General features: G+C 45.9%; 1 protein-coding gene across 1 annotated transcript in view; it reads left to right on the forward strand.

The window, feature by feature from the left end:
- Positions 1–21,997, forward strand: part of LOC147441444 (wings apart-like protein 2) — a 73,510-nt gene extending 51,513 nt beyond the window's left edge. The window contains exons 8-13 of the mRNA XM_086483087.1: positions 19,367–19,674; positions 19,743–19,981; positions 20,166–20,328; positions 20,436–20,536; positions 20,866–20,947; positions 21,393–21,997. Coding sequence (XP_086339213.1) covers positions 19,367–19,674; positions 19,743–19,981; positions 20,166–20,328; positions 20,436–20,536; positions 20,866–20,947; positions 21,393–21,470 — 971 coding nt within the window. The 3' untranslated portion in view covers positions 21,471–21,997. The remainder of the gene's footprint in view (positions 1–19,366; positions 19,675–19,742; positions 19,982–20,165; positions 20,329–20,435; positions 20,537–20,865; positions 20,948–21,392) is intronic.
- The last annotated feature ends 642 nt before the right edge of the window (positions 21,998–22,639 follow it).

Below are 22,639 nucleotides of genomic sequence, written 5' to 3' on the forward strand. Positions count from 1 at the left end.
TTTTCATTTTTTTTCCCCGTTCTGTCAGAAAAAGAGAGAGAGAAAACGCTGGCTGATCTGTTGCCTTATTTATCAGATGGCTGCCCACTTATTAAGTGGGCGGCCGGCGTATTTTAAAAATAGTATGAATCTGCCCAAAAACTCAATAAAACCTTATAAGTTAAAAACAATGCTTTCACAGCACTTCCCAGGCGTCCCTGGATGCAATCACATGCACAGTTGCAATGCAGACATAGACTTCCTCGCGGGAAAGCATCTGCTTTCCCGAAAAGCAATCCCGCTTTCTCAAAAAGCATCTGTTTTTCCTCAAAGTTTCCTCTGAACCCATCTTCATTCAAGTGCTTGCTTTTTCCTTGTGCACAATTCTAACACAGTTCGGAATTTCCTCCCGACTATGGATATTCCCTTTCCAATGCACCCGTCACCCACCTTGTGACGCATCAGGAATACCCATCACCTAGTCCTTTCCTACGGAACTTACGGTACAATCTCCTTACGATGCTCTATGTCACCCATCCTATGACACATCAGAGATGTCCGTTCCCGGATGGTCGGAGACTTCTTTTCGATGCTCCCTGTCACCCATCCGATGTGACGCATCAGAAGTACCCGTTCCTGGTGGCCTTACAGATATTCCCTTTCATAGTGCTCTCGTCATTACTCTGAATGACGCACTAGGAATATTCTGTACTCGGATGTCTCCAGTGAGAAAAACCCTCTCACTTAAAATTCCAATAATTCATTTAGAATTATTTTTCCTTGGTGCTCCAAGGGAGAAAACCCTCTCACTTATAAATCCAATAATTCATTTAGAATTAATTTTCTGTCAGATAAAGCCAATTTGGCAACAAGAACTATCAGTCTCTGGGCGAGATTTAGCCTTCTTTGCCTTTTTCTTGCCCTTTCCGAAGCGTTGTTTCTTGCTTCGCTTTTTACCTTTTTTGTCTTCTTCGCTCGAATCTGAAGAGCTAGAAGAACTGTCAGAAGAAGAAGAAGAAGAAGAACTGGGTACTCCTTCAAAGTGAACACGCTTCTTTTGTTTCTTTGCTTTGTCAAATGGCGACTGACGACCCAAATAACCGAGGAAGTCAGTGCCTTTCTTCTGCTTTTTGCCGTGCTTTTTGGCTTTCCTTTGCGCGTCAAAAAGCTCAGCAATCCGTGCATCAACCACCTCTTCTAATTCCTTCTTTGAATATTTCTTGTGAGCAGAAGGTTTCTTGAGATCGGGTTTTTGGGGTGGTGTAGTGGTTTTCTGCTACTGCTCGTGCACTTCCTGAAAAGAAGTCTCGCTCATATATTTTGCAAATTTTGGGTCCTTCGCAAAATTGAGCATTATCTTCGTTGCATCTCCGATCAACTGACGACGCTCCATCTCTCACCGCTCCGCCTGAGTAGGCCGAGGCGGGCCATACTCTCTGCTAGAATCTTCGTTGTGATCCCTGCCCGCATCTGCAGATGCAGAGGGAGTCGACTGATCCTTGCGTGAAGCCATTGGTGTTGCGGAAAAAAAAAATTGGGGATCGGATTTCCCGTAGAAGAGAAATCGGCCGTGCTCTGATACCACTGTAAGAAACTCGGACACTCCAAGTCAAGAATCAAACGCGACAGCACCAAATAACCACTTCAAAACAATTCACAGATCACAATAGATTTGCATGGCCCGGCGGAGTTCCGTGCCTAGAGATATTGGCCCCAAAGACTGGCGCCCCTTTTGGTATTTATTTATGTATTAAATCAATATCAAAGTACAAAGAGCGGTTAGGGTTTCACTCTCAGACTCTGTGTCTAGATGCTCTGCAAAGTGAGCCCTAAACCGTTTACTTAAAGGTTACAAGGGATGTCCAAAAGCAGAGCTCCAAAAGCTTTCAGTTCAAAAGCAAAACTTTCTCTCTCAAGAGAGCCAAAAATAAAGCAAATCAGCTCTCTCTCTCTCTCTCTCTCTCTCTTTCCAATTCATCTTGCGTGGCCAAAAGCTTTAATATTGCGTTGCTAGCTGGCTGTTGCTTTTTTTCAATCCCGAAAAATTTGGAAGTGTCCGTATTGCTGCCACGTGGCATTTGGCGCATGTTTTAGGGTTTCCAGCCACTTTAGGGTTTCAGCCAGCAGTTAGGGTTAGGGTTTCCAGAAATAAGGGTTTCTGGCAGAAATTAGGGTTTGCAGGAATTTTAGGGTTTCTGGCAGAAATTAGGGTTTCTGCTGTCTGTAGCCACGTCATCACTTTGTGACAGAGATCCTTGTTCCAGAACAGATATTGGCACATAAAGACAGAAAGATTAAGGGTAAAGTGATAATGCGGTTCTTGGTTAAATTCATGGACTATCCTGCATTGGATGCAAAGTGGATGAAGGAGGAGGACTTTACAGATACTCCTTAGATTGTGAATCTTTACCTTGAAGCTTTTGGTTTAGCATAGTCTATTCCAAATGGAACCCCGAACTCAGCGTGAGTGGAATCTGGTGTTCTTGAGTAGAGAGACTCAGGAGAGGCATGGCGCCTCTTTCATGAGCACTTCCCTCCCCCAATGATTACTTCCCCTGATGTGTGGGGTCCTTGGACAGACACCCCTTCCAGATTCTCTGGAACCATGCCCACCTACGAGTACCTTTTTACCGCAAAGATGGTAAAGACCGCCATTGACTGGATGAAGACGAGGAGGGCGTATGACCATAATGGTCTTAGTAGCAGAGCACTTTACACATGCTACATATATGTTGGCAAAGGTTCTTGCAGTTTTATTCACTCTTGTCATGTGTGAGGGTCTGCTTGAACTTGGAGACTATCTACTATTGTGCCTATCTTCAAGACAGGTTATCGTACGGAGCTTGGAAACTACGGTACTATTATGGTTGGACACACACTGGCACGGTTGTATGCATCTATCCTTGAGCAACAGTTGAGAAGATGGCCAGAGAGTGAGGGCATATGGGCAATGAGACAGGCCGGTTATAGGAGAGGCTTCTCCACCCTTGACCATATTTAGACACTGAGAGCCATCATTGAGGAGGGTAGGGCACATGGGAGACGGATATGGTGCCCAAAGCCAGATTGATGCGCAGACTGCAGGTAATGGGAGTGCCCAATGAGTTAATATGGGGGATCATGGCTCTATACAGATCAGTAATGGGACATGTGCGCACTCTAGAGGGGATATGTGATTTGGTTTACTCCACTATTGGGGTGAAACAAGGTTGTCCATTGTCTACTACCTTATTTGGTACATATATAGATGAGGCTTTTGACTACATTGACAGAGAAGGTGACAAAGATGCCCAATTAGCAGGGACATGGATTCCATTGTTGTTAAATGCTGATGATATTGTGTTGATATCTGATTCACGGGAGGGTATGCAACGATATTTGGATGCATTACATAGCTTTGCAGAGGATAGTGGATTGTTTGTAAACCTTGGTAAATGTCAGGTGCAACGGAAGTGTTTTAAGGGTTTAGCTTGGATCTAGTACTCCGCACAAACACAAGGGTTACTTTACTTCACTTGAAAGAGAAACTAAAACTGAATACAATGAATGAGAGAGACAGAAAGAGACGACATGGCATGTCGGGTCCCAACCACCCTCAAGGCCCAAGGGCCCCCTTGCTCTGTTGCTAGAGCAAGTACTTGCTGTTAGAGTGAGCAGCAGAAGGTGGGTTTTTTGGGGGGGGGAGAGAGAGAGAGAGAGAGAGAGAGAGAGAGAGAGAGAGAGAGAGAGAGAGTGGCGATGGACACACAAGAGACAGATGGAAAAGGCTGGCAAGCCCCAATAACTTTAAGATGGCATACACTGCTGTGTACAAGACAAGATGGCAAGATATGAATGGGAGAGTCCATCCCCCCCCCCCCCCCCCCCCCCCCCCCCCCCTCCTATATATAGGAGAATAGGGAGTAGGTAGGGCAGACCAGAAGCCCCAACGACCATGCACAAAAAAACCCATAAATGAGGAAAAAATGGAAAAGAACCAGAATAGGTCCGGTCGGGCAAAGTGCTGAGCAAAACCCTAAATGTGCCTGAAGATCCCTGTCCAGCAAGTGTACGGGTGGCCAACCCACAACCAAGGGCCAGTGCACGTGATGTGTGTGAAGCTTGTAGGCAAGGTGCGAAGCATCTGGAGATGAAGAATCTAACTAGTAACACCCCCCCTCAACGACAGATGCGGAGTCGCTAAGGAAGAAGATGCAACACGCGTGGCAAATTTGGAGTGCGAAAAGAAGAAGCGTCAGCCAAACAGAAAACGACGAACCGTCCAACACCAATGTGATGATGACCGAAGCTAGGTCAGGTCGATCAAGCTGCACAAGGAAGCTGATGGAGAGGCTAACAACAGAACAAGTCGCTCAAGAGGATATATAAGGGAAAGATGGAAGACGAGCATGGAGCTCATCGGTGGAGGTCAGCAGAAGAGAGACGGAAGAGAGAGACCTCCCCCCTGAAGCAAAGCACTCTGACACAAAAGGATAGAAGGCCAAGGCGGTAAACCGGCAAACTCCAAGCCAAAAGGTGATCTCGATCAATCATAAAAGGGAAGAAGGAGGTGGATGAAACTAGAGGGTGAAGCCATCGGCCTGTGAAGGGCTAGAGATGGCGGTGGCAGACGTCTGTCGAGAAGCCGTCCCACCCTCAAGATCTGAATCCTTCTTGCGGTCCCGCTGTCATTTATTTTGCTGCATAATGACCTTTCTTTCCACAATAGGTACAAGTAATGTCAGGGCGATGAGGTGTACAACCAGGTCAAGACTGTTCGGGAGCACTACCACCCCTACTGGATGTAGAAACCAATGCAGTAGAACCCGCAGAGGCGTCTGAGGTGGCTCTGTCCTGAATGCGCGAAGCTATCTGCTGCACAACGGGTAAGAGCTCCTCCCAAGTGATAGGAGTAGGGCGCGTGGAGGTAGTACGTGACTGGAACAAGGAATCATAAGTGTCGGGAAGCTTGAGCAGCAACCGAGTTGCTATACCCTTGGAAGAGATTTGGTATTCACAAGTTGCTAGCTCATCACGGAGCAGAAGCATGCGGGATATGAAGTCCTGGATAGTCGAAAATGACGAGACTTGTAAGTCCATCAAAGTCTTCTCCAGAGCGAGGATCCTTACGGGTGTCTTCGCCTCGTACATGTTGCAAAGGAAACCCCATAGCTCATGTGCAGTGGTGTGAGAGCGTAAAGACGTCAACACGCTATCCGCACAGTTGATGAGTAAGAAAGAGTAAACTCTGCGATGGTTTAGATTCCACTGATCCACCATAGCATGTGTAACCACAATACCTGATCCGCTAGAAGTAGTACCATGAGAAGAAGTAGATGAGGAGCCGGCACGTGTAACTACAGAAGTAGTGGTAGCTGATGATGTCGATGTAGGAGCACCAGATGCAGGAGCAAGGCTCGTACATGTTGCAAAGGAAACCCCATACCTCATGTGCAGTGGTGTGAGAGCGTAAAGACGTCAACACGCTATCCGCACAGTTGATGAGTAAGAAAGAGTAAACTCTGCGATGGTTTAGATTCCACTGATCCACCATAGCATGTGTAACCACAATACCTGATCCGCTAGAAGTAGTACCATGAGAAGAAGTAGATGAGGAGCCGGCACGTGTAACGACAGAAGTAGTGGTAGCTGATGATGTCGATGTAGGAGCACCAGATGCAGGAGCAAGGCCAGGACACACGGCATTGGCAGGATCGGTAAGCCAGTCCCAAAAGTCAAACTACATGAGCATCACCATGATCTTCATCTTCTAGACGACAAAGTTGGAGCCGTCAAGCTTTTCACTGGGAGGAAAGATGGGCATGGCTGGGAGTGTTGCCATAAATGCAGACAAAAAATTACCAGAGAAGTATCGTGTGTAAAATTAGAAGCAAAGGTGAGGATAGGATCGGAAAACCACGTCGGTTGGAACACCAAAAGACCGCGAAGTAGAGGGTACGTGAGGGGAGAGGCAAGGGAAACCCGAAGGGATGCCAATGAAGCAAAGTCGAGGAGCTGTCCAAACCTGAAATCGCAGCAAAAGGGAGCTCGGAACACCGCGAGAACGCAGGGGTTTGAGCAAAAATGCCAGGTGATGAACACCGGATGCCAGAAGGTAAGGTGAGGGCTGTAAATGCACCGAAACAGGCTGAAAATTAGCAAGTAAGTGATCGGGAAATCGCCGGCAATAGTCACAATTGTTCAGCTTCCAAGCGGGAAGACCAAGGGGCAAGGAGCGGGGCGCTAGCAAAGGGATGCAGAAGAAGATGGCTGTCCACAAAACGCTAGGGCTGAAGCAAAAAACGCTGGTCCCAAAAAAACCGCTAGTGGAGATGAAGCACTTCTTCGCGATGAAAATCTCCGTAGAGTCCGCCCAGGTGTAGGCGATGGCAGATCCAAGCCTAGAGCTTTGATACCATGTTAGAGTGAGCAAGGAGAGAGAGAGAGAGAGAGAGAGAGAGAGAGAGAGAGAGAGAGAGAGAGAGAGAGAGAGAGAGAGAGAGAGAGAGAGAAATGAAATGAAATGAAATGTTATATTAACGTCTTCAAAAGGCCAAAGTGACCTATGAGACCAGAAAGTTACAATGCGGTGTATCTGATACAAAGTCAGATTAACAAAATAAATTAAACTAGGATAACAAAATATAAATACTGCGGGATCCTAAACTAAGCAGTACAATGTGAAGACAATATGGGAGGGGAGTAGAGATCCATCTTCATCTGCACTCTGGACGACGAAAGAGTATGGCTTGAATCCTTTGCCGTAGCCTCCTTCGAAATTGTGTAGCTCCTCTCCTCCCTCGGGGTCGTCTAGATCTCCCTAGCTCCAATGCTCGGTCTATGAGAATGCCAGTAGTGCGGGTAGACCTCTCCACCGTCGCTGGTTGCTCCTCTGTCTGTTCTTCTGGGTGTACAGTATCTAGTGTAAAGAAATCTGTGATCTGTCTCTGGGGATGTCTCTCTTCACCTCTCCTCAGTAAGGTTCCTCTATGCTTGTGTAACTCAAGTAGATAAAGCCCAAGACATCTTTGATCCTCGTAACTCATGACCCTAGATAGAGGCCCAAAACCTTCTCTCGGTCTATGAGAATGCCAGTAGTGCGGGTAGACCTCTCCACCGTCTTTGGGGGATGTCTCTCGGTCTATGAGAATGCCAGTAGTGCGGGTAGACCTCTCCACCGTCGCTGGTTGCTCCTCTGTCTGTTCTTCTGGGTGTACAGTATCTAGTGTAAAGAAATCTGTGATCTGTCTCTCGGGATGTCTCTCTTCACCTCTCCTCAGTAAGGTTCCTCTATGCTTGTGTAACTCAAGTAGATAAAGTCCAAGACATCTTTGATCCTCGTAACTCATGACCCTAGATAGAGGCCCAAAACCTTCTCTGAATAGACAGTGAAAACGACCTCGTATCTCATAGTATACTGTGCAATGACATATGTAATGTACTTCTGTCTCTGGCTCTAGATGGCATAAGCGGCATATTCTGTTATCTGCCGGTGTCCCTCTGAATCTGCCAATCTCAATCTCGAGCTGGTGTGAGGACGTGCGTATTTGGCCAATGGCACAACGCAAACCATGCGAAAGATGCGTGTCCATATAGCTAGGTCGAATCACAAACCCATCCCCCGTGAGGTGGAGAAGATGCTCTCTATAGAAAGCCATCTTTGTGCCCAACTCTTGTAACGGCTCTATCCATGTCCTTCTTGTGTCTAGCTGGATCAAATCCTGACGGATGAGTCTATTAATCTCTATCCGTGTCAGAGACCTCAAGGGTGCCTGAAGAGAGTATTGAAAAGGAGGCAACCTATCCATGGTGAAACCATGTGTCTGAAACCATGATGTCATCTGAGCATACCAGCATGATGTGTCCCCATTAAAAGCTAATTGTCTGGAGGACTCTAGAGCCACCCTTGCATATCTGTCTCTGGTAGTATCCCATAGACTGTGTACAAAGGAGACTGATCTTGTGAGCGCCTCAATCTCCATAGGGGGGGCAGCTAATTCCGCTCGAATGATATCATGCGGTACAGAAACCTTGGCTCTAATCAGCCGAGAGATCATAGATACCAGGGGCTTCTCCATACGCCTCCACCCATCCTGGCCTATAGAAGGTCCCCAAACCTGCACCCCATATAACATAGTAGAGACTACCAAAGTATCAAAGAGCCATAACTTTGTCCTAGGTTCCTGGAACTGAACTTGTGAACACATCCTCTCCATTCCTCCCAGAGCCGCACCGGCTCTAGTTAGTCTAGTCTCTGTTGCTCTTCTCAAAGAAAATCTCGGCCACGTGAAGACTACCCCCAGGTAAGTGTATGCATCTGTATACTCCACAATCTCCTGACCATATTTGAAAGTAGGTACTGATCTCCTGACCCATTGCGGTGTGGTGTTAAACACCATAAACTTTGTTTTACCTAGGTTTACACCCAGGCCACTATCCTCTGCAAAACTGTGTAGTGCGTCCAGATGTCGTTGCATACCTTCTGGTGAGTCAAATATCAGTACAATATCATCAGCATAAAGCAACAATGGGATCCACGTCCCTGCCAGCTGGGCACCCCTGTCACCCTTTCTGTCAATGTAATCAGACACCTCATCCACATACATACCGAATAGAGTAGGAGACAATGGGCAACCTTGTTTCACTCCAATAGTAGAGTGAACTAAATCAGATACCCCTTCTGGAGTGCGTACATGTCCCACCACTGATTTGTACAAAGCCATTATCCCCCAAATTACCTCTATGGGCACCCCCATCTCTTGCAGTCTGCGCATCAATCGAGCCCTTGGTACCATGTCAAATGCTTTGCGAAAATCCACAAAGCTACAATAGATCCGTCTCCCATGTGCTCTGCCCTCCTCAATGATGGCCCTGAGTGTCAGAATATGATCAAGAGTGGAGAAACCCCTCCTGAAGCCGGCCTGACCCTTTGCTCGTACACCCTCGCCCTCTGCCCAGCTACTCAGGTGTTGCTCCAGAATAGATGCATACAGTCGTGCCAATGTGTGTCCAACCATAATAGTGTGGTAATTCCCAGGCTCTGTAGGGTCACCAGTGAAACCGGCCCGTGGTGGGGCGGTAGGCGTTGGCTTTCACCCGAAATTCTTTACTTTATACACACACACAGAGCACTTTGCAAAGGAGACCTGTAACGGGAGTTAACACTTAAACACACACACGGCTCGGAAGCTAGAATGCTCCGAGCAGACGCCGACAACCTGTAGGTCCCAAAATTGGCGCCCCTTTCGGTATTTCTTTATTCTTTAGGAGGGTAAATTACAAGGTAAGGTCCTGGGAATCCTTCACGTGTATCCACCTAGATACCATTTGATTTGGCCAAATTTCGGCAACATAACAGTCCCAAAACTTGCGCGAAACCAATTCCCCTGCTGGAACTCGCTTGCACTGTCGTATACCCTCTGATTCATGTCCAAAAACAGTAAATTCAGCACGCTGTATTTACTGGTTTTTGCCCTGTTTTCAGCCCCAAACAGTCCCCTAACTGTCCTTTGCCAGTGGGGCACGATTCCCAATGATCTTGGCGTCCGTATGGCTGAAAAACAGTAAAAATACAGCGCATACACAGCGCTGATTTTGCACCTGTATGGTGAGGTTATGACCCTCACCAGTGCCTGCTTTGGAGCAGCAGCTAGCTACCCCTGTTCCTGCTCAAGGAGGCTCTTGCCTCAGCACAAAAGCATGAACCCACACAACTGTACATCAGTCAAATGAGTAGCCCTCTTGTGGGGCATCACATAACTGCACGTAGGGGAGAGAGAGAGCAGTGTGTAGTGTGCAGGGCATCACTCCTAGCACCACACTGTACATGAGAGGGAAAGGAAGCACTCCATAGCTCTTAACCTGTGACAGGCTCTCAATGAAGCATCCCCCCAGCATAAATCGAACGCCCTCTCTTCTGCCCTTGACCTGTAATGCATCTGTGAACAAATAGATGCAAAAAGGAGAAGATTTCCATGGCTGCCAAAACCTGCGTATCGCTGAAAACGCAGCAAAACAGCCCTGTAAACACGCATCTGATGCCTTCCAATGCTGAAAATGAGCTCCTTGGACCTAGGCAAAGTCATGGGAAGCTCAAAAATGGAGAGAAATGGCTGAAAATCCAAGTTAACAGCCTCCAAAACTGCTCTCAAAAGTCAGTTACGAGTTCTCTTCTCCCAAACTTGGTAAATTGACCAAAAAGTGCCACTTGGCACTCATGCATGCAATTTCCGCGCATTGGGTTTCCTGCTTAAAAATCTCTCAACTTGTGTATCAATTGACTTTGCAGCAAAGTAATAAAATGTTCCCTTGGTCATACCGAAGGTAATGACACGAACACATTTCACGGCCCAGAATAGGAGTTCCCTAATTTTTAGGAGATGCTTCCGTCGGGCTCTCGCTGGTCTTCTGACCATCTATCCTCATTGGGACCGCATCCAAAAGTGCAATATGGCCCAACTGTCGGATACTTTCTGTTGGTGATCCCACCTTGACTTTACGCCTTTATTGAGTTCACTTTCTAGTATCCACCAACTTGCTAAGTGCGACGGGGGGGACCTGTATGATCTTGCTCTGAGCCTAGACATCCTCTTACTGTACGAATTCCAGTGCCGACCAACTTCCCGTCTACGGGTGAAACTACTGTTCACATTGGCCTTACAATGTCCGACCATTTGCAACTTCAAAAAGAGGGTCTCAAAAATAAAACAAAAATCATTGGAAAGAAACCAACAACTAAGGTTAGCAATTGCCACGTCCTCGTGACAACCAGCCTTGAAGATGGGCACAATATTAGACAACCTCCAAGTCTCAGGTAATCCCTCACACATGGCACGATTGAACAACACTGCGAGAACCTCCATCAGCATATCCTTGGCATGTATCAAGTGCTCCGCAACTAGACCGTCATGATCATATGCCTTCCCGGTCCTCATCCTGCCCTTCGTACCATCTCAGGCGTAAAGAAAGTGCTCGTAGTTGGGCAAGGCTTGGTAGGGTCTTGAAGGGGTTCCTGTCCCGGAACCGTATATAATGATGTCGCATATTGGCCCCACACATCAGGTGAAGTAATCACTGGGGGAGGAGAGTGCTCATGGAAGAGTCGCCATGCCTCTCCGGAGTCCCTACTCAAGAACATCTGATATAAGTCTCGCTCCATTTGAGCTAGGTAAGCTCGCTTCTTCCGTCGCACAAGGCGTCGGAAAGCAATCCGAGACTGTTTGTAAGTGATGACTCCTAACAGAAGATCCCTCTGAAGCTGTGCCCTCATCTCTCTGCATTCCTCATCATACCAACTATTCTGTGGCATGCTCCCAGCATGTCGTCTCTTACCCGACTGAGTGTGTGGATATGCCACTGATGCAGCCCCATGCAGTGTCTCAGTCAGTATATTGGTGCACTCCTCCACTGAGAGGCCTGTACCATTTCTGCCAGCTGTGCCTTCCAATAGACGGTCCCAGATCTCCTCTGTATAAACGAAATCAGTCTCTGGTGTAAATGTATAGCGGGTGTGTGGCCTGCCTCCTGGTGTCTGGGTTGTACTATACTGAAATTTAACGGACAATGTCAATAGAACATGATCTACTGCTATGCCCACTGGCCTGGCTCCCACTGTGAAATCCTGAATGCAGGGGATAAAGCTCGGTTGTGTCATAACATAATCTACTGTACTGGCCCCATGTCTATGTGGAAAGCATGTGAAACCGGCTGCTCCAGGAAATCGCTGTAAGCCATTAAGTATGGCTAATCCATGTGTGGTCGTCATTTCCATGAGGTATCTCCCATACTCCGTTTGCTCTCTATCATCTGAGCATCTGTCAAGCCCCAACTCACCCGCATCCAGCTCTCGAAGCACCTCATCTGAGGTGTCGTAGAAGACTGTCTGCGAGTTGCCAGTTCGAGCATTGAAGTCCCCTAGGAGAATGATATCACCATCCCTTGAAAACTCCCAAATGTCATCATCTAGGATAGAGAAAGGCGACTGCCCTCTGGATGCGGCATACATTGATGTACTGGGAGGAAAGTAACATATGGCAATATATAGGAATCGACCTGTGTCAGGTCTCAGTCTCACCCACATATATCTAGCATGATCATCTCTTCGTACAATATGCAGTAATGGTTGTAGTTCCTCTCTAAATAGCACTGCTACTACTCCTGAACCTCTACTCCCGTGCTCAGATCTCGCATTTGTCCTGTGAGCTGTTTCCCATTTGTATCCCACCACATGTTGCATTACCTGTCCAGGGGCCTGATGAGTCTCTGAGAAGAACACAATATCCTTGTCTTTGAAACTCTCCTCAAATGCACCCACGTCCAACCTCATAGACCCATTACAGTTCCAGGTAGCCATCTTCAATGTGGTGCCATAGGTCTCGCACCGTCATGCAGTACGCCGCTCTAAAATCACCACCCGTCCATCTCTGTAGAAGGCTATCTTTCCCTTCTCCCTTGCCGCTGTAATCTCTGGCATTACCTCTCTCATATGTGCGAGCTGTGAGAGGGTCAGGTCATCACCGAGGAAAATACCTGTCTTTTTGAGAGTAGGCCTCTTCCTCAAGAATTCCTTCTTCTCTTCCGACGAGGGGAAACGTAGTATGAGAGCTCTCCCCTTTGAAGACTCTCCCAGGCCATCACTTTTCTTACCTACCCTCCATGCCTTTGTGTGCAAAGGCTTTTCCATCCCCATCATGGATGTAAGGCTTGCGACCTGTTTCTCCACGTTGTTTATGTCCTTGAGACCGGTCACTCTCACATGCAGTGCTCGCATCCGCCTTCTTTGTTCCTCTTCGAGAGTCATGTTAATAAGCGTCGGTGTACAAGGAGTTTCTTGACCTTTCCCTTTCTTGGCGACCTCGATCCATTTTTCAGCCTCGTCCGCCTTTTTCTGTGTCCTTGTTATCATCTCCGCCCATGAAGATGTCTTTGCCACACTCAGCTTCTCTTCCTCTGTGATCAACCTTACCTGTTCCTTAATTTCCTTGATTTCATCAATTACCGAGGGTTGAAATTCGCCTTCCTCTAGTCCATTGCTTACTCTATCAGCAAGCTCCTATTTAAGGGCTGAGACTTCTTTTTTGAGTACCTGTATCTCGGCGTTTGGGTTCTCCTGTTTGAGGGCTGATACTTCTTCTTTGAGTGTCTGTATTTCTGCGTTAAGGATCTCTTTCTCCTTATTCCACTGTGCGCCTTCATTGAAGACCATCTGAAGGAGGTTGGCCTTCTCCTTCCACCATCCTTCCATCTCCGTTTTCCATTCCTTCATTTCCCTCTCCATCTGCGCCATCCGCTTATTCGTGAGCATGAAGGTTGCCTTTGCTCGCGGCTTGCAAACAGGTGAGACATTGGCGGCTTCTGTGTCCTGTGCAGGGTCTTCTTCAAGTGGATCCATTCCGGTGAGGCCCAAAGAATCAGAGAGAGAGAGAGAGAGAGAGAGAGAGAGAGAGAGAGAGAGAGAGAGAGAGAGAGAGAGAGAGAGAGAGAGAGAGAGAGAGAGATGGGCTGAGGAGAGGGGTGGGGGGGGGGGTGTTTTTTCCGCGAGAGAGAGAGAGAGAGAGAGAGAGAGAGAGAGAGAGAGAGAGAGAGAGAGAGAGAGAGAGAGAGAGAGAGAGAGAGAGAGAGAGAGAGAGAGTGAGTGGCAATTGACACACAAGAGACAGATGGAAAAGGCTGGCAAGCCCCAATAACTCCAGATGGCATAAACTGTTGTGTACAAGACAAGATGGCAAGATATGAATGGGAGAGTGCATTCCCCCCCTCCTATATATAGGAGAATAGGGAGTAGGTAGGGCAGACCAGAAGCCCCAATGACCATGCACAAAAAACCCATAAATGAGGAAAAAATGGAAAAGGACCAGAATAGGTCCGGCCCGGGAAAGTGCTAAGCAAAACCCTAAATGTGCCTGAAGATCCCTGTCCAGCAGGTGTACGGGTGGCCAACCCACAACCAAGGGCCAGTGCACGTGATGTGTGTGAAGCCTGTGGGCAGGGTGCGAAGCATGTGGAGATGAAGAACCTAACACTTGCTTCATTTCTTGCACAAAAATGCTGAGATGCTAATGGGTAGTTGATGCTATTGATACTGGGTACTGTTGAGAAGCTGAGGGGTATTGCGGTAGATGCTGAGGGGTACTGCGGTGGATGCTTGGTACTGCGGGTACTGAAGGTACTTGGGTGCTAAGAACATGGAGGTCCTGACGATCCCTACGTTGAGCTAGGCAGGAGCCAAACCAAGACACAACGGGTGCTAGATGTTGGGGTACTGCCTCGACGTTGACGATGACGATGATGAGGGGTACTTGTATTGCAGTGCTGCTGAGGTGCTAATGGGTACTACTGGAGATGCTTGGTACCACGACGACGACAACGGTGAGGCTGTGGGCTGATCTGCTATTGTCGGGGATTGCGATGGGCTGAAAACTGAAATCACTGAAGAGGCTATGGGCTGAATGCTGAAAGCATTGATGGCTCTGTGACGAGGACTGCAATCTCAACAAGGATCGGGCTGAATGCTGAAAAGGATGATGGTTGATGGGAAAAATACTTAGCGTCCTGCTGGTACTTCTGGAGAGGCTCTGTCACTGCTCATCTGTCTTCTACTGGTGCCCCAAGGGCTTCTTTTATAGGTCTTTTAGCCATTTTTCCAACCTAGTTTTAATAAATGTCATGTCAAAGTCATCTATTAAAAAATGACTTAAGTGACTATTCATATGCCTATATGCTTAAGTGGCTTAACTGTGCTAGTGAGGGTATGCAACTATGACCGGCCTGGACTTGCACCTCCTGCTGGAGGCTCACAAGGGTGCCATGCTAGGTCCTAAGCTAAGGCTGACGCTAGACTCAAGCAGAAGTGTCACAAATTGCTGACGTGTCAAGCCACTGAAGAACGGAGCTAACCTGCAAATCCCGGCCGAGAAGCCTAACCCTAAGTGAAGAAGCAGAAGCAATAGAAGAAGTTTACCGACTTACGAAGTCTTGCCGAGTGGCCTATATTTAAAGAAGAGTTCCTACCAACTTATGGGACCCTGTATGATGGGGCCCAAGTGACATAAAGGCATTAAAATAAAGCAAGGCCACTCACATACTCAATTCCTTGCAAAATTGTTGATGACGTGGCATGTGTACAGACGCACGCGTTTTACGTTGATGATGTGGCAGGTTGTACGGATTTTTGCAAAACGCGCTGGTAGTTTTTTGGGCTCACGCTTTTTGGGATTAGATGCTTTTGACTTTGGAAGCTTTTCATGTAACTGCTTTTCAAGACCATGGGCCTCTAAATATGTGCGGAGGGCCCAGTTTCTGGAACTCTTCCGGGTGAAGGTGCATAGTGCGAGTACCGGCATTGTACTGAGTTCAAGTAATATAAAGAAATACTGAAAGGGGCGCCAAGGTTTGGGGCCAATACTCTTTGGGGTGGAATTTTGCCACTCTGTGTCGCGTGCTCTCTCTCTCTCTCTCTCTCTCTCTCTCTCTTCAGTTGAGTTGTTGTCGAAGTGCTAAAAGTCTGTTCTGTCGTTTCTTTTCCGTTGGCAGGCGGTGCCCGTCTCGTGACAGTGGTATCAGAGCTTCAGGCGTGTGCTTTTCTGAAAGCATACCGGTCCCACCAAAGAGCAGACAGAGCAAACCGGTGCTTCCAAAGTTTTTTGGAATTTTATTTAAAGAATCTTCGTGCTCAGACCTCGGACTTATTAGATACTCCCACCCTTACTTTGTCGCGCATTGGATGCGCTCGCATCGTCATTGCTCTGTCTTACAAGGTATAAGCCATAAGGAACCCAAGACATGGCGTTCATGGATTCAACAGAATACTTGCAGTTTCTCCTCGTCAAGCTTTGCGATTTTCTTTCGCGGCATCCTCAGCAGAATCTTCCGATGTTGCAAAGTTTTCAACAGTTTTTGAATTAAATGTTACCCCCTCTGATGCCCCAGGTGGTACCTTCTCCTCCTGCACGAGAAAGTACGAGAGCTTTCAACTGGCAACCTGTTGAGTGGCCTATTCCGATTAGGCGAGTCTTTAGGAATATGGTGCAGCCATCTAACCCTGACCTTGTGCAACTGCCTATGCCACCACCGTTACCCCCACACCTCCCCCACCACCACCGCCACTAGGCTAGAATGGTTGGAGCCCATATGGATATCCTTATTATCCGTACCCGAGATACGCGCGTAACTAACCGAAAGATTTCAAGGATGGCAGCACGACAATCAAATTTTTCACTTCTTCCGAGGTGAAAGATCGAAAGAAAGCATTGTAGTTCCTACAACAATTGGACAACATCTATGCTTTGGGAAACTATACAGAAGAATCCAAGATTTCTTGAACAACAGGATTTCTTAAAGATAATGCAATGCAGTGGTGGAGTTCAATCGCGACACAACCACATGCTCCAAGGACCTTGCAAGCTTTCAAGACAGTCTTTGCACACAGTTATATGACTTCTCTCTTTGAAGTCCGGATTTTGGCAGAGTGGGGCAACTTGAAAATGCTTGCCACGGTTATCATGGAGGACTATAACCAAAGGTTTCTGTCCTTCTTTAGGTTCGTTCCCTTGGAGGCCCAATGCGAGCGATACACCATTGGACTACCATCACCATTGCAGGAATATTATCTCTCCAAGCAAGTCTCCACCATGCAAGATCTTATGGACCATGCCGCGGTTGGCTACAGACTGATGAAGGGAAAGCTAGAGTTTACCAGAACCTTCGGCCACTAACCACAACTCTCTGCAACAATGAACATATTATCGTGAGTCTCATAAAAGCCAACCGCAAAGCCCTCGTTTAACGCCTTAACAACAAGACACCTTACTACAAGAAGGCCGATGCTTTGGATGCTTTCAAACAAGACACAACTATTTTGGTTGCCCCCAACGCACTGACAAACCAGCAGAGCCGACTCCCGCGCCGACGGTCGACAGAACCCCAGAACCACCTCCAGCTAAAAGAGCTAGACCTGCCATTGGACTAGTAGTTGACATCTATGGCATACACCTTGAAAGTACAAATGAATTGTGTTAAGTATATGGCAACGTCAACGGCTTCAAAGCCCTAATTTTCTTTGACCCAGGAGCTATCGAAAACTTCATCCATCTTGAAGGTGATCCACAGGGTGGCGAAATCAAAGCTGAGTTAGCCACCGGTCAACTGAGAAGGTGGTACCCCTCATTGGTACTCTTCTAGTGACCATCCAAGGATATCACGGAAAAGCCGATTTTCACAATATGAAGTTGGGCAACTGTGACAATCTCTTGGGCATGCCTTGGCATGACAAGAATGACGTGACAATACAAATTCAGAACCGTACAATTACTGTGATACAGAATGACAAGCCAGTCATCCTCAAAGTTCGGTTGTTTGAACAAAAACCTGAATGAATTATCTAGTTGTTTTAATACTTTTGAAATCTATTTGAGGAAGTGCTATTTGAAATGTGTTTGAAATGGATGGTATTTGTTTTAAACCTGTATTGGTGCCGATTTGAATTGTTTGACTCTCGTTTTAATACTGGTTTCAATGATTGGTGATTTTACTCCCGGGTGGAGTAGTGAGACAAAATGTTTGAGAATACTCATGGCCCGGACCCTTGTGGTTATTTGCGGGGGGAGTATTGAAGGTTTGAAAAGTGTTGTTTTTACTCATGGCCTGGACCTGGATGGTTATTTACGGGGGGAGTATTAAGAAGTCTGAGCAGTGGATACTCTCAACAGCTCCAATCGATGCAGGCTGCGGTCTGGGGGCGTTTGGTTGTAAAAGGTCTCTATCTCATGGGCCATACCTTTTAGGTTATTTGTGGGAGAATTGATGAGAGAGTCGTTGAACAGCTCATGGCCCGGACCAAAATGGTTATTTACGAGGGAGTGTTCATCGGCAGCTTTATGTTTCTATGTCTTGTAACATGCATTTGTGTTGCATTGTGATGTGCCAACCACTGAATATTCTTTATTGGATGAGATACTTATGGGAAACCAATGACCCAGGATATCAAGAGCTCCCATCTCTAATGAGACTCGTTATTGGATGAGATACTTCTGGGGAATCAATGACCTAGGATATCAAGAGCTCCAATCTAGATTGAGAAAATTGATTGTCCTTGGGAATGTCCCTCAGAAATTTTTGAGCTAACTTGAGTTGTTTTGTAGATATATGGTAGTCGCGGACGATTACCTTCTTTCAAGAAGGGGGATGTCACAAATTGCTGACGTGTCCAAGCCACTGAAGAACGGAGCCAACCTGCAGATCCCGGCCGAGAAGCCTAAATCCTAAGTGAAGAAGCAGAAGTAGTAGAAGAAGTTTACCAACTTACAAAGTCTTGCCGAGTGGCCTATATTTAAAGAAGAGTTCCCACCAACTTATGGGACCCCGTCCGATGGGGCCCAAGTGACATAAAGGCATTAAAATAAAGCAAGACCACTCACACACTCAATTTCTTGCGAAATTGCCGATAATGTCGCAGTTGTATGGACGCTCGTGTTTTACGTTGATGACGTGGCAGGCTGTGCGGATTTCCGCAAAACGCGATGGCAACTTTTTGGGCTCACGCCTTTTTGGGATTAGATGCTTTTGAGTTTGGATGCTTTTCATGTAACTGCTTTTCAAGGCCTTGCAAGGTCCTTTAAATATATGTAGAGGGCTTAGTCTTTGGCACTCGTCCAGGTGAAGGTGCAAAGCGCGAGTACCGGCATTGTACTAAATTCAAGAGAGGATTCGAGCCATCCTAACTCGACACCCAGAGAACAGATGAGGATGGATTCATCACCCATTGTATCACCCTCTTGTACTGGGTAGCTATGGTATCAATGACATACCCCACACAGCTAGATAGTAGCACTTATTCTTAGTACCTCTTTTTTTGTACCCAGACATGATATCAGATTCACCAGTTTGTAACAGTTTAGTCTCATAGGTCATTTTGGCCTTTTGAAGACGTTAATATATCATTTCATTTTATTTCATTTCTCTCTCTATGGCTCGTTCTCATGTGTACTTGTGTGTGTTTCTCTTCCGCTGCACACTCTAACATCAACATCCCGTTCTCACAAGTAGCATTTTGAAAACCGACTTAATGAAAAGTTACCTTTCCTTCAACTTTGAATGTAGTTGATGGTTTTAGAAGACCATCAAACCCTAGTACTGGTGTCTGAAATATTGTGTGGAGACATGCACACACATACATTCTCACTTATGGATGGGTCATAATTATTTTCAAGCATTCTTAGTTCACTTCAGTTTTCTGCTTTCTGCTGCGAGTGAGTTTGTATTGCCATTGTTTATGGTTGTGCTACTTTTTTAGCTTGAAAAGGTGTGCTTTAAATGTGAAATTTCAACAGGTTGTAGCTGCTTCTGTATTAAATTGTCAGTCAGGTCAAAATGCCTTGTGATCTCTTGTTATCTGTTATGATTGTGAAAGCAGGGGAACAGGCTTACAAGTCAACAAAAATGCAGGCATTGAATCGGCTAGGCAAAGTGTCTTCTCAATTGGGAAATGATGAGAGCACATTGTCAAGGCAGAGTTTGGAAGGTTGCAAAGTGAAAGGGAGTTTTGAGTTTGATGAGGACCTAGACTATAGTAAAGACTCTGATCAAGGTCGGAAGAAACAAAGAAGCCAAGTGATCACTAAAAGGGAAAGTTTCAATGATACATCTGCTCCAAAGGTTGACATGCAGAAGTCGGAAGGCTGTGAAAATGTGGTGGAGGATTGCTTATTATCAGCTGTGAAAGTGAGTCACATAATTCGTTATTGATTTTAGACTTTTTGTCATGGCATCTAATTCTGATAAGTCTGTAGGTTCTTATGAATCTCACGAATGACAATGAGCTCGGATGTAGGCGAGTTGCTATTGTTGGAGGATTGGATGCCATGGCCTCGCTAATTGTGAGACTTTTCCCTTCTTTTCGTTCTTTTCCCTCTAATGTTCAAGGGGGAGGTGGAGAGACCCCACAGGAGCTAAAAGACCAAGATTTGGATCTTCTTGTGGTTGTGCTTGGTGTGCTGGTAAACCTTGTGGAGAAAGACACCAAAAACCGGTCAGTTAATTGATGCATTGGTTGTGCCTGATAGTACTGGTCTGAGAGAATGTGCATGCATGTGTGTTCTCGTATGCACATGAACTATGTAAGGGTGTGCAAAGGCATGCGTGGGTGAGCATGCATGTATGCTTCCTTGGTTAAGCAGTATCTTACACTGTTGGGATGTTCTAATTTTTGACAGAGGTCGACTTGTTTCTATGAACACTGAAGTGTTTTATAATGATTCTCATACAAGTGTGGCATGTAAGGAGTATGGTATTATCAAACTGTTGTGCTCTATTTTTCTTAGCAAAGAAGGTGCTGGGAGGGCTATTGAATCAAGCAAAGGCACCCCTGAATCTGAGGTACTAGGCATTTTTGTTTTCATGGCTATTTGCATTCTCACCAGACTAATTTTAGGATTCAATAGTCCCTATATTTGAATCATGAATAGTGCTTTTTTGTGAACTAGGTTGATGTTGAGAGTAGCCTCAAGCAAGGACAACAAGAAGCAGAAGATATGATTGTTGAAGCGTATTCAGCCTTGTTGCTTGCCTTTTTGTCAAAAGAAAGGTCGGTAATGTTTGAGATACACAGATAGTGATTTTCAACGGACTGTGTGAGGAGCTTTTGTGTACCCATCAGGGTTCTAGCTTCTTGTTTAAAGATTTATATCATCTGATTATCACTGAATGCAAAGTAGCAAAATTGGTTGCTTTGTTTGTGCTTTCAAAGAGCTAAGTTTTGAAAGTTGACATGAGGGAGCATGTTATGGTTGTGCTATCATTTTGGTAAAGAGCTGTTTGAAATCTCAAGGCAGTCACTCTGAGAGTTAAATTTTTATTTTCTTAAATGAAGCAGACATGTTCTCAATAGATGGATGTGGTGTGTGTTTGTTCCAGCTCCAATGTCCGCAGTACCATTGCCCAACATCTACCAGACAGGAACTTGAACGCACTCGTACCTGTGCTTGAGCGGTTCTTGGTAACTACCCTCTTTGAATAGTTTTCTGTTTACACCGTCTTGCCTTTGATAAATATGCGGTAATAGAGCATACCAAAGGCTACAGCATCCTTAAAAAAAGAGCAGAAGATGACTATGTAATTTTTGGCAGAGTGTTGTGCAATGTCAATGGCCGTGAAAACTCAGTAGTGAAGGCCTAGTCATATACATCTTCATCAATCTTAATCTTTTATCTGCATGCTTAACTGCAAGGGTTTCACAAACTGGTCCAGCCATCTAGACCCCAAAACCTTTAGGTGTTAGGGACCTCTGGTATAGCCCCGTAGTGGTATAGTGCAAGTGGGTACACAAACAAACAAGATTGAATCTGGAGGCTTGCATGTGTGTATTCCTATAGCAAATGCTTGCTTGCTTCGAGCTGGATGTGTGATTGCAAGTTGTGACATTACTTTCTTTGTTAATGCAGGAGTTCCATCTTTCTTTGAACATGTTGTCACCCGAGACTCATGATACTGTTAGGGAAGTGATTGAATCTTGTAAATAGGTACATTTTTTTGTTACTAACATAGGGATTGATAGCAAGTACAAATGTCCCCATCTCAACAAAACCGGGCCAATCATGGGCATGTGGAAGGTTCCACCAAACTGAAGAGCTGGTTTTGGCATGGAAGCTAGCAAAGAGGACAAAAATTGGGGAGTCAAGCACAAGGTCCTTTGTCAATCGCATTTCCTTCTTGTTTGGAAGTTTTTTGTCGTTGCAAGTTCCTGCTGACGCATGGCATCAAATCACTGGTTGGGCTTTCTAATGGGTGATTGGTGCGAATCAGCCGACTGCACCGTATTCTAGCCTGGTTTGTAAAGTAACAAACATACCGTACCACATTTTTTGATGTGGTCATAGGCTTTGTACACTGCCACTAACTGTAAAACATGACAAGCACCGCATTTTTTATGTGGTCATAGGCTTTGTATACTGCCTTTCTTATTCAAAATCATCTGTAACATCACCATGATCAACTTTCTTTGTCAAGGAGAGTAATAATAGTCTTCCCATTGAGGATTGGCTGGTTCTGTAGTTTCTAGCAAGGGTTGGGGGTGTTTTTTTTGTGATGTCAACATTATGCTTACATTGGCTTGCATGATGTGCTCAGAATTGTGTACAGATAAAATTTAGTTTTTATTGCTTGAAAACGCTTCTCAACATGAATTTTGTTGGAGAAGAGAGGGGATCGAGATTGAAGATGGAGATGGGGACGAAGAGACCACGACATGAACGCGCGCGCGCGCGAGAGAGAGAGAGAGAGAGAGAGAGAGAGAGAGAGAGAGAGAGAGAGAGAGAGAGAAATTAAAAACACTCTTATCAAAAAATTACGTCACACTTCGAAGCCTCTTGCAAAAACTAACCATGAGGTCCATTCAACCTACAACCACTCCAATTAGTGGTCCATGCTCTGCATGCTTAAGGGACCCAACCCATGGAGAGACTAATTGCTAACAAACTGTTAGTACAAACACAAACTGTGAAAGTTGGAATATGGCTCCATCTCTTATAATAATAATAATTACTCAAAAACCATTTTATGGGCCGCGAGTCATAAATACTGAGAAGAAAAATTACTTGGAATGATGATGTAAGGGCCATGAAAAAGGCAGTCTCAAGTCTATGCCTAGGGCTGCTGATATTATCTCATTCCGATTTGTGATTGAGGAGAT

The sequence above is a fragment of the Adiantum capillus-veneris genome, chromosome 15 (genome assembly GCF_014529385.1).
Source record: "Adiantum capillus-veneris isolate H3 chromosome 15, ASM1452938v2, whole genome shotgun sequence".
Classification (NCBI taxonomy): domain Eukaryota; kingdom Viridiplantae; phylum Streptophyta; class Polypodiopsida; order Polypodiales; family Pteridaceae; genus Adiantum; species Adiantum capillus-veneris.